Source organism: Dipodomys spectabilis, unplaced genomic scaffold (assembly GCF_019054845.1).
Source record: "Dipodomys spectabilis isolate Male_0828 unplaced genomic scaffold, ASM1905484v1 ptg000009l, whole genome shotgun sequence".
In the NCBI taxonomy this organism is placed as follows: Eukaryota; Metazoa; Chordata; class Mammalia; order Rodentia; family Heteromyidae; genus Dipodomys; species Dipodomys spectabilis.
The window spans coordinates 27,074,411-27,086,655 of record NW_024870686.1 but is presented as its reverse complement, the minus strand read 5'-3'; the positions used below and the strand labels follow the sequence as shown (position 1 = coordinate 27,086,655).

At 39.5% G+C, this 12,245-nt stretch overlaps 1 protein-coding gene across 2 annotated transcripts in view; it reads left to right on the top strand.

Annotated features, from left to right (window-relative positions):
- The window catches only part of Palld (palladin, cytoskeletal associated protein), a 330,283-nt gene extending 318,495 nt beyond the window's left edge, over window positions 1-11,788 (top strand). For both annotated transcript variants that reach the window (XM_042700109.1, XM_042700102.1), the window contains 6 exons: window positions 1,762-1,856; window positions 2,180-2,312; window positions 5,517-5,724; window positions 8,052-8,217; window positions 8,738-8,871; window positions 9,772-11,788. In XM_042700109.1, coding sequence (XP_042556043.1) covers window positions 1,762-1,856; window positions 2,180-2,312; window positions 5,517-5,724; window positions 8,052-8,217; window positions 8,738-8,871; window positions 9,772-9,944 — 909 coding nt within the window. In that variant the 3' untranslated portion in view covers window positions 9,945-11,788. The remainder of the gene's footprint in view (window positions 1-1,761; window positions 1,857-2,179; window positions 2,313-5,516; window positions 5,725-8,051; window positions 8,218-8,737; window positions 8,872-9,771) is intronic.
- Window positions 11,789-12,245: the final 457 nt, after the last annotated feature.

Genomic DNA, 12,245 nt, shown 5'->3' with positions numbered 1-12,245 from the left:
ACAGCGCCCAGGCCCTGAGTTCAAGCCCCACAACCAAAAAAAAAAAAAAAAAAAGAATAAGATCATCTTAGCTTATAACATTTAACCCTTGTAACATCTGAAAGATGAATGGATATTTTACATATTTATAATATCTGTCTATATATTTACATACATGTATATGAGAAAATGTCAAAACTTAAAGTTCATATTTTAACTCATACTTGCTTGTTCAAACTCAAGATTAAAGTTTGAATTTAATCTACATTATTTATTTTTATAACCAATACATTATTAGTTAACATAAACTTCTCTTGTGTATCCTCTGAGTTCCACAAGAAAAGAAAAGCTAGATAGATCCAGACTATATGCATTTTATCACTCAATAAGCAGAGCAGGTTATAAAGAAACTTTCTCCCATGTCTGCACATATGAAGCTCTTTTTACAAAACTAAACATGTGCTTTCTTATCCTCAACCTCAAGAGCAAATCATGGATTTATGTGTTAGTTTGATAAAACATCTGAGATAAAACAGTAGAACTTAATATTCAAGCTAAGACTTTGTCATCTGTGTTCTTTTTTTTAATTAATAAGTTTTTTAAATTGTGAAAATACTGCACAGAGGGGTTACAATTACATGAGCAAGGTAATGAGTACATTTCTGCCTCCTCCTTTGTTTCCCCATACCATCCCTGCCCTCCCATCCCCCCCACAAGGTTGTAAAGTTTGTTTTTCGACATAACGTCTTATACATCTCATTGTTGCAATGGGTCCACCTGTATCCCTATTTAAACTATTGGTTTTTTTCTTTCCTCTCCACAAAATATGCCAACATCAAATACATTGAAAACAGGGATTATACCGTGGGGGAGGGACATACAAGGCAACAAAAAAATCATTTTATAAATATGTTAGAAACAATAGCAAGAAAGAAAAATCATTTTAGTCCTTATCTTAGGGTTCATTTCTCCTAACATCAACTTACCTGACCATTTCTGCTTGACTCAGACATATACTAGTTATTGCAAATAAGGGAAACCATGGGATCTATGTTTCTTTGGGCCTGGCTTACTTCACTTAATATAATTTTTTCCAAGTCTTTCCATTCCTAACAAATGGGGCAATGACATTCTTTCTGATGGAGGCATAGAATTCCATTGTGTAAATATACCACATTTTCTTGATCCATTCATCTACTGAGGAGCATCTGGGTTGGTTCCATATCTTAGCTATGGTAAATAATGCTGCAATATACATAGTTGTGGTGGTAGCTTTAGTGTGGTCTTGTTTGTGATCATTTGGGTAAATGCCCAAAAGTGGGATTGCTGGGTCATAGGGGAGCTCTATGTGGTGTCTTTTGAGGACCCTCCATACTACTTTCCAAAGTGGTTGAACAAGTTTACACTCCTACCAACAATGCAGTAGGGTTCCCTTCTGTTCACATTGCCTCCAGCATCTGTTGTTATTAGAGTTCTTGATTATAGCCATTCTAACTGGGGTGAGGTGGTATCTCAGTGTTGTTTTGATTTGCATTTCTTTTATGGCTAGGGAGGTTGAGCATTTCTTCGTGTGTCTATTGGCCATCCTTCTTTTAAGTTTTACTGAGACAAACAGCCTGGTGAAGGCTTTCAGGGAGTATGAGATTGGGTTTTATTACTAGTGGCACACTGACTTGTTATGAAATCATCTTATGGAAAAAGTAGGACTATAGCTGTGGTGCTTCTTGGTGGTCAATGACTTTGCACAGCAGATAATATGTCTTTCCCTGATGTGTCTCACAGGGCCGTGTCAGCTGTACTGGACGGCTAATGGTGCAGGCTGTCAACCAAAGAGGTCGCAGTCCACGCTCACCCTCCGGCCATCCTCATGTCAGAAGGTATTTCAGATGTCCTTTCCCGTGGGTGTTTCCAGTTAGTACTACTAGACTCATGGTGTGACCATGAAGGTGAACATAAGTGGGAGGTAGACTGTAAATACAAACTCGGGTGTGTAGTGCACGTATTAGCCCCTTTGCAATTCGGAAAGGGGGAGGGGTCAAACATTTGCCAATCTATGCCATGACTGTTCAGATACACTGTCATTAGTTAAGTAGGGTCATAATTCACACCTGAAGACACCAAGATGTGGCACCTTACAGACGAGTAAAAGCCTGGAAATAACTAGTATATACTTATTTACCATTATGTATCTTGTTTGAAGGCCTCGATCTAGATCAAGAGACAGTGGGGATGAAAACGAACCAATCCAGGAGCGATTCTTTAGACCGCACTTCCTGCAGGCTCCCGGAGATCTGACTGTTCAAGAAGGGAAACTCTGCAGAATGGACTGCAAAGTAAGCTTGTACTGCCTCAAAACTACTGCCTCACTCCCACCCGCCACTGACATTGCTCTATAGTTCCTATTGGGAACATTATGTAAAGTATGTGATGATTCCAAGGGGGTTGGAGATGTGGCTTAGTGGTAGAGTGCTTGCCTAGCATGCATGAGGCCCTGGGTTCAATTCCTCAGTACCACATAAAGGAAAAACAACTCAAGATAAGGAGTGAAATGTGCTCAAAGTGTATGTGCAGTTTTTTTTAAATCATGCTTTCTCTTTACTTTTAAGTATATATTAATATGTTATCTACCCTGAAGGCTACAAACAAACCATATTCCAGAAATCACTGGAAGGTTTTACTTGTCCCTTTTTCACTTTGTTGAAGAAATGAGAGTTTTGAATGTGTTCTAATCATTCGGTGATCACTTTATTATATGATCTTTATTATATTTTCAACATAAAATGTTATATCATTGTATCTACTCTTTATTCCTCCCATTTTCTAATTATAAAAGAAAAGCAATGTTCTTTCATCTATTTTTTTTTTGGGGGGGGGCATGGAACAGTGTTTTAGGTGTATAAACTCTGAAGTTATATGCAAAATTTTATGTGTTATAATTTGCATCAATTTCTCAAGATAACATTAGGCCACAATGTTTCAGAACCATTGCTATGAGGTATTTTTACTTCCTCTGTTTTTTCTTTTTTTGAGGGGTCTGGTCGTGGGCCTGAACTCTGGGCCTGGGCGCTGTCCCTCAGCTCTTCAGCTCAAGGCTAACGCTCTACCACTTGAGCCACAGCACCACTTCCAGCTTTTTTCTTTCTGCTTATGTGGTGCTGAGGAATCGAACCCAGGGCCTCATGCATGCTAGGCAAGCGCTCTACCACTGAGCCCCTTCCCAGCCCCTATTTTTTCTTTTTTTCAAAGTTCTGCTCTTAAAAGAGGCCTTTTTTAAAAACAATTGTTTGGGCTCCCTCTGCTGGTCCTCCATGGGATTGTAAATCTGGGTTTCTAGAAGAATACAGAAAAAAAAAAAATATTCTTAAAAATATCTTATATCCCAAAAGACATTTTAATTCCCCTGTTCAGAATAGCATTATTAAAAATATCCAATATATCTGTCTATAAACAGATAAGTTATATCTATCAACACTAAAATAACTGTGCACGCTCACTATTGAACACTTATAGTAAAGGAAATCTGGCATTTGTGACAATTTAGATGAATTTGGAAGACTATATTAAATGAAACAATCTAGGCATAAAAGGACAAATACCGAATGACTTCACTTATATACAGAATATAAAAATGTTCAACAAAGCAAAGAGTAGAATGAATGCAGTGAGCAGACTAATCAGATATTGGACAGTGGATACAAAATTCCAGTTAGTATATGCTCAAGAAAACTCTACTACAACATGACGACTATAGTTAATGATCATGTATTTATAACTGGGTGCTGGTGGCTCACACCTGTAAATCCTACCTACTCAAGAGGCTGAGACTTGGGAGGATGGAAGTTTGAAGCCAGCCAAGCAGAAAAGTCCTCAAGGTTCCATCCTGAATTAACCAGCAAAACACCAGACTGGAGGCATGGCTTCAGAGGTAGAGTGCTAACCATGAATGAGCAAGCTGAGTGATAAGCAGAACCCTGAATTCAAGCCCCAGAACTGGCAATAATAATAATAATAATAATGAATTAATTGATTATATTCTTGAAAGTGAATAGACACTATTCGTCACTTGATACTGAATCTAATGGAAATTAACTCTTCTAACCCCTTGGGTAGCAAGCAGGTCTGCTCTTCTCCCTCCTGCGTGTCCATGTGTGCCTTGAGCACTCACAGATCTGCTCAAAGTGTGACTGGCTTGTGCTGGCCTTCAGCTCCTAAAATGGCCTTTGTCCATGACTAGAAGGAGCAGACATCTTCCTTTTGCCTGAACATGAAGAACTCTACCCGGTGGAATAGGTCCATGGTTTGAAAGTGTCCAGGGTCTTGGGCTATCTGTCCCAATAAGAATACTGTGGTCTCTGTCAGTAGTGGTCTTGCTTATCCAGGGCCTACCCTAGTCAATGAGGAACAGCAGTGCCCCTAGTCTTGGGACCGGCCTAGACCCCCAACCAGAAATGGTGCCTGTCTCTTCTTCCATGCCACTTCTAGTACCCACACACGGGGAGAGCAGTGCGTGTGGAGAGCCAGAAGCGCAGCAAGTGGACAGCCTAGCATCTAAGGAGCTGCTGTGTCACTACTGTTGTTTCCAGAATTTTATCCTTTTAGCCCACAATTTAAGTGTACTTAAATTTTTTTTCTTTGTAATATACCTTGTAGGTATATAAATGAATAAACATCACATAACAGGAATGGAATTCGAGAGTTCTCTGGCTGATTTAGGCAAAGCTAGTCCTTCAAAGGAATGAGTTCATAGTCTAACAGACATCCTTTGTATATAATTTCCCACTAGTAAAGTTGGAGAACAGAGAGGTAATAAAGCCTTCCTTCACAGAGCTTTTCTCCTGCTCAAAATCAAGGGCAACACTATTTTAAAAAAAAAAAAGACCCGGCAGATGGCAACTTCCCCCTCTCCCCTCCCCCAGCATAACGTGTCATTAGCAATTAAAGATCCTTTTGTCTCATCTCTGGTCGACACAACTGTCATGGTCTTAAGATTTTATGAGGTTCCATTGTGATGCTAATTTGTTGCGATGGCTTGCTGGGTAATTTCATATTGTTGTTATGCAGTGTCAAGCATTATAAAATAATACTAATAATAATAGCTCTGTGTGCTAATAGATGCATTAACGAATGTCTCCATAGCAATAGTCACTCCTCCATGAGGAGCTTTATAATATATTCCTATGCCAGCTAAGCATTTGTTATTGTTATTATAGCTGGACATTCTTTTTATTTCCAGAGCTCGGAGCCCCATGCTGACATCATTCCGGGAATTTTTATAGCTCTGGGTGGGATGAGACGATGATAGAAAGTGTTGGGTTTTTTTTTTTTAATCTCCAGTTCACTCATCTCTACTTTGTTTTGTAAATGTTCAGAAATGGATAAGAGTACTTCGGAAAACCATGGGAAGGTTATGCACAAAGAATAATAGAAGCTGGTATTTTTAAAGCCATCTCTCCTGCTTGTATGCCAGGTTCTTAGCTATCAGTGTCACCACTGTTTTTCTGCTGGAGAAATTTACATTGAATTCCTCTCTGGTGTAGGTCAGTGGGTTACCAACCCCAGATCTAAGCTGGCAACTAGACGGAAAGCCGATACGCCCGGACAGTGCTCACAAGATGCTCGTTCGTGAGAATGGGGTGCACTCGCTGATTATAGAGCCAGTCACGTCTGGAGACGCCGGCATCTACACGTGTATAGCCACCAACAGAGCAGGACAGAACTCTTTCAGCCTGGAGCTCGTGGTTGCTGGTAAGCTCCTCTACAAGTCCATTCCCATTCCCACACTGAAGGTCAGATTATACACACCAACTAATTCTGCATCACCCACCAATATGGAAAATAAATCAAGCTTGAGGACCTGTTAGAAGGCTGCAAACTAGATGTACTAACTTTTCTTCCTCGAGTGCAACCATTATTATTTCTCTTTCCTTACTCCCACTGACCCAGTAAAGAAGGGGTATGGTTTGGCTTGTGGAGGTCTTCTGGCTTCTCGTATATATGTGATGGGCCCAGGATTACGTAGGTAAAGAGCAGCAAAGGCTCCAAGAACTGAAGGTTATACTTACACATAGCTTGCTGTACAGACTCAGTTTTCAACAGTGCTTTCAAAACTTTTAAGCAACATTGTCCCAATCTCAGAGTCCAATTAAAATGAGATTTGCTTTCTAATTGGTGACTGGGAAATTTTGTAAGTGTTTATATAATACTATACTCTTTGAGGAACCTAAATGGAAAATATACTTAGGGAAAAGTTTCCGCCATCCTTAGAAAGATGCCTAAGTAAAGATTCTGACTGTCTGATCTCTTTCTTAAAAGGTGGCATACCAAAACATCATACTTATTTGTTGTTTGCACACTTATGCATATTATCTGTCAGCTCTCACAGTGACCACATAATCAGGGTCCCCATTTAGTAAGCTGAGGAGAGAACTCTGTTGATCTCTAGTGTTCTTCCAAACACTGAACTTGTTCGAGAAGAGTTTTAATGAAAATAAAACCAGAGTCCTTGGCTCTACAATCCTGGATGATGATTCTATCAATGGAACCAAGATGGTTTTCACACCAAAATGTGGCAGCTGTGTAGACTGCAGTGTTACTTTAGCCATGTTTTTAAGTGTTTTGAAAAGTACTTTGTATTCCTCCCAATTTCTTTCATTCATTCATTCCTCTAACTTCAAACTAAAGCTATTTGTTTTTCTCCTATTAAATTGTACCTCCCGACTTTATCCATCCTCAGAACTCAGACCTGAGGGCCCAAGCCACACAGACACACCTGTATGTCTCAGCCCTTGATCAGCAGATAGCAGTGCACCACGAATTTGCCATTGGCTCTCATTCCAACACTAGTGCATGTCCACTGGCTATGTGACCTTCAGCAAACATGTATGCAAAATGGGGATTATAATGCATCTCAGCATTTTTATAAGGATTAAATCATAAAAAATGTGTGAAGCTCAGTACCCTGTACCCAGTACCCTGCTTAGCAGTACTTCAAGATGGTGCTACTTTGATGAGTTGTTACAACTTAAACACTCTTTTTATTCCTTTCAAAACTAAAACCTAGAAAGAATATAACTTGAACTTTTGTTCCCATTCTCCCAAATACCCTAGGTCAGTAAGTAAAATTTAATAAAAACACAACCCTCTGCATGAGTCAAGGTAATAGGGAGAGCCTTAGGCATCTGAAAACTTCAGGTAGAATTTTTTTCCTCTTTGAAATATCTGCCAATTGCTTATTGTGTCCTCAAATGCATTGCTTGATAGCTCAAAAGAGAATTAAACCTTATACAGTCTTAAGAAGTCATTTTTACCACTAAGACGAGAAAAAAAAATCTCCCATTGGGTAATAATATTCACTGTGATTAGAAGTTATTAATAAGTTTTTCCCTAAGTAAAAAACTGTGCTTTTGAATGGCTTCTTTCGTGTGTGTGTGTGTGTGTGTGTGTGTGTGTGTGTGTGTGTGTGTGTGTGTGTGTGTGTGTGTGTAGTGTCCAATATATGTTTTCTTTTGAAGAATACCAACTGAAATTTAAATGTATCAGATGCATATCCTAGTTCATAGGTCACTATTTAAAGAAGAAGAAAAATTTAGACAAAGTGCTTTAAAACCTTTTAAAATTTCAATCGAGAGTGACGAACGTGCAAAATCTTCAAAGCAAAATACTTTTGAGTGTTTGAGCGGCAGTAAAGAAATCAGTGGATCAGTCCTAGAAATACTTGTCCTTCCCCAAATCATCACTAGGTGGCAGGATTGCAGAGGCTGCATGTATGGTATGCAGATGCTTGCTGTGACTTAGAAATCTGCAGCCTGTCAGGCATTCCGCACAGCAGATGGCCAGTGAACTGCGTAGGCCCATCAGCCTTGAATTAATTGAGGAAATAGATGAGTGGAATGAAGCATACAAACCTTTGTTTGGTAAGAGAAGAAACGGACAGACCATCTTACCACCTGAAGTGAAAAAGGGTATCATAAAATAAAGAGAGCTTTTCAAGCACTACTTCTAAAGGCTCCTGAGTTCTTTGTGATGCTCTTTTTGTGTATCACTGATAGATAATTCGTCTCGTGTTTTCTTAGCTAAAGAAGCACACAAACCCCCTGTGTTTATTGAGAAGCTACAAAACACAGGAGTTGCTGATGGCTACCCTGTGAGACTGGAGTGCCGGATTGCAGGTGTACCACTGCCCCAGATATTCTGGAAGAAAGAAAATGAGTCACTCACTCACAGCACTGACCGAGTAAGGTAAGAGACACACAGTGTCTCCACCTCACCTCTAACTGCTACACTGTGTGGATCCTAATGAAGAGCAAAAAGAAATGTGTGCAGATGCAAATCAGTGTGTAAAAGTCATGTGTTTGCTATATCAAAAACAATTTTATCTCTTTACCCAAATGTAGAATGAAGCTTTTAGAAGGCAGCTATATTTGGTAGCTGATAACAGCAAATTCTGACTTAACCTGAGAGTGTTTTAAGTGTTTCTGTCAAAAAAGAACAGATAGAATCAGTTGCTGTGATGGCTTCTGTAAAGGCAGGTCGTCCACTAAGAAGCCATGCACTGATGTATTTATTCAACCTCTCCACGGCTACTCTTCTCCCCCATTAACTTTCATGGGCTAGCAGCCTCTCTAGAATAAGTATGGCCCTATCATCTGTCTGCTACTTGCACAGTTCTGTTCCTAATGACCTAATTAAAAACGATGCTTCGTGTCTAAAAGCACTTTTTAAAAATTTAGAGCCCTAATGGCTTTATCCTTTTCTCTAGCATGCACCAGGATAATCATGGCTACATCTGCCTGCTCATTCAGGGAGCCACAAAAGAAGATGCTGGATGGTACACTGTGTCAGCCAAGAATGAAGCAGGGATTGTGTCATGTACTGCCAGGCTGGACGTTTACAGTGAGTGCGCGTTTGTTGCATTTATTCATTGAATTATGAAAAATCACACAACTGGACAGTAAAGCATGCTACTCTTATAAACAACTATAGGACTTTATATCTTATAAGAAGGTATATGTAAGCTATATCTCATATCTTTTATCTTATAAACAACTACATAATTCTATTTGCCAAAAAAAATTCATATTGTTCTTTTTCTTTCTATTTGTAGTTTCTCGCCATTAATAGTGAAACCCTACCAGGAGAACAAACACCCAAGTATCATTCAGGAACTCTGAATTATTAGCAAGATATGCATGTTGATTTCTGTTACATTGGCTAGTCAGTTGTGGCTTCCTAATTCCTGAGCAGTGAGCAGTAGACAAAGGCCTAAGTGTTTTTCACCTTTCCTGATTACTGTGTTTTGCCAGTAACTGTTTTTTTAACATGTTTTCCTATATTTTACTCATTTTCAGTGTCCTAATATACTCTAAACGTGTGTACCACTGATGCTAGAATGCATTCTTTTGTGGCTTAATGCTTTTCTTATTTGTACATCTTCAGTAGCTCGGCAGTAGATTTGTGTATGGGTGTGCATATATGTGTACATGCATCCTAAATTATAAAAAGGAAACTATTCCTACTGAATTTATAGACTGACCATTTATCCTCTGACACAAGGAAACCACTAGAAAAAGACTGAAAACTATTTTCAACTTTGACCTCCTCTTTACAAGAAAAGAGAAGAACTAGCTCTGTGAAGTTCTGATCAGGCCCTGAATTCAGGCCCTAGGACCAAGGAAAAAAATCCTAAATTTTGTGAAAACTGATATGCCTAATATGCCTGTTTGTATTTGAAACATCTCAGACTTTCCAAGTATATCTCTGTCAAAATCTTAAATCTATTCCTTTCCTTTGCAGCCCAGTGGCACCAGCAGCCACAGACCACCAAGCCAAGAAAAGTACGGCCCTCAGCCAGTCGCTATGCAGCACTTTCAGACCAGGGGCTAGACATCAAAGCCGCCTTCCAGCCTGAAGCCAACCCATCTCACCTGACACTGAATTCTGGCTTGGTAGAAAGTGAAGACCTGTAAACTTGTTAAAGCTGAGATGCGGAACAGCCATTGCTTTGACCAATGTAGTCCTGTCACATTAAGTAAAATTGACTTATAAGAAATTTTTTGAAACCACCAAAATAATATCTTTTCTTACTTGATAGAGAGCTTAAGTAGATGAGGCTTATAAAAAAAAATGTACACATTGCACAGAAAAAGTCACACCATGTTTTGTCCAATTCAAAACATTTGGGATTGCTGTGATTCAAGTGGTCTGAAATGCCAAAATGCTAAAGGAAATCAGTTATCCCAAGGTAGCCATGATTTATATTATGGACAAGTGCCTTTCAACACAAGCTCTGGGTGCTATGTGGCATGGTGGGATGCAATGTTGAAGGTGATGCAGCGATGACTCTACAGTGCAGGGTGGAGACCGCAAGTGCAATAGGGAAGGGTGCACAGAGAAGAGGGACTGCTGGAGAGAGCCAAGAAAATGCCTTGTCTTTGCAAACTATTTCATATTCAACCGTAAGGACGCCTTCAGCGTTATTCATACCCTGAGTTTTCTAGTGAGGTGAGTCGCCTTATTCTTCACCTCTTTTGTGTAGTACTTTCTTTTCATGCTGCCTTGATAGGAAGCTTCTTCACAATCCCTATTCAAAGGCTATAAACAATTCTGAATAAAACAGAACTGTATTGCAGTCCATTCCACAAGAGGCATCAGGACCACCCAAACGACCACGGTGCATAGTATTTGGTGGCAATGAGTTTGGAAGGAGTCGGAAGGAGCTGAAGGCCAAAGCGACCAGCACAATTATACTGTAACCATGTGGAGAAAAGCAGAAGGGGCAGGAGACGTGGCAGAGGCCAAGCTTTTCTTTGGTTTTCTCCAAAATTAACCACAAAATAGAGATTAAAAAAAAAATACTGCCATCCAAAGGTCAAGGAATCTAGGGTAAGCTGCAGGTTTGGCACAGAGGGCAGTGGATCTGAAATGTGGGTAGTCGCTGAGGAACTGGGACGAGTAAAGCAAGTTGAAAATGGGCTGAGACTGTAAGAGTAGCAGTAGTGAGAGACTGCCTGTAGTCCACTCGAGGGAAATGGACACTTAAAGAGAGCCAGAAACTGGCTGGTGCTATATGTCTTTCCCACTGGCACTAGGATACAATGGATGGAAATGAGGGCTTCACTTCGCTTCTCTGCTGCCCTGAAACCTTGCCTCATGAAGGTGCTGGGTGCTGAGTAATTTTTAAAGGCATCTCTGCTTTTTTGAATGTGTATGATTCATCAGCTTTATACTGAATTTGATTCTGACCAGACTTGATGGTTTTAAGTCGGAAGCAATAAAACTCTCGGAGGAAAAAAAAAATAATTTGGCCAACTAGACTAAAACATGAGGCCTTAATGGTACTTTGCTATGGAAAGAAAACACTGTATTCCTTACGCAAAACACATATATAGCTTTCATTATTTATAAGTGTTGGACTTTCTTAGCTCAGTTATTCAATTCATATGTATTTTTAAAAATAATTTTATAACTGTAACCACCCCATATATTTCATATTACAGCTTCACATGTACAACTTTCTATTTCTTTTTAAGAACACCAACCGAGTTTTAAGTGATAAATAGGCTTGAGCACAGGGTGGCAGATTTTCTATGCAGCGTGGTACAAGTTTCTTTGACCACAGTTATATTCATTGCTAATATGGAACTTCAGATACCATAGAGAGTCTCATGGACTTAGCTATATTGTAGAATTATGACTTCTCTGTCATATCTTACTTGCCAAATTTGTCTGAATGTGACTTTTTTTTTTTGCTAATTTGTTGGGTTGGGGATTAACTAGCATTACTTTGCCACCTTTTATGTTATATTTATATATATAGATAGATAAAGTGCTATCCTACTACTTTGGATTGTTGTGCTGGTGTAATGTGGATTTAACATCAATAAATATTTAACAAATAATAGTTGCAACCTTGTCAAGCAAAAGACCAAGTTGTTTTAATTTTCTATTGTTACTGTAATAAATTAGCAAAAAGAAAAAATCTTTCAAGAGACTTCAAACATCATTTTGTGATCATAGTTCTGTAGACCAAATGTCTGGCCACGATATGGCGGGTTCTCTGTGCACTCACTGTACTGGGAGGCTAAACTCACAATGTCAAGTGCTGCACTCATGGCAGAAGCTCAAATGGTTGTGATAAAGTTCAGTTCTATGCAATAGAAGGACTCATTGAGCCTCAGCTAGAGTCTGCTCCCTACCCTTAGGGCCACAGGTCCTCCTTGCCATGTAGCTGCCCCCTCCATCTTCAAAGGCGGCAATGACAATGGCCC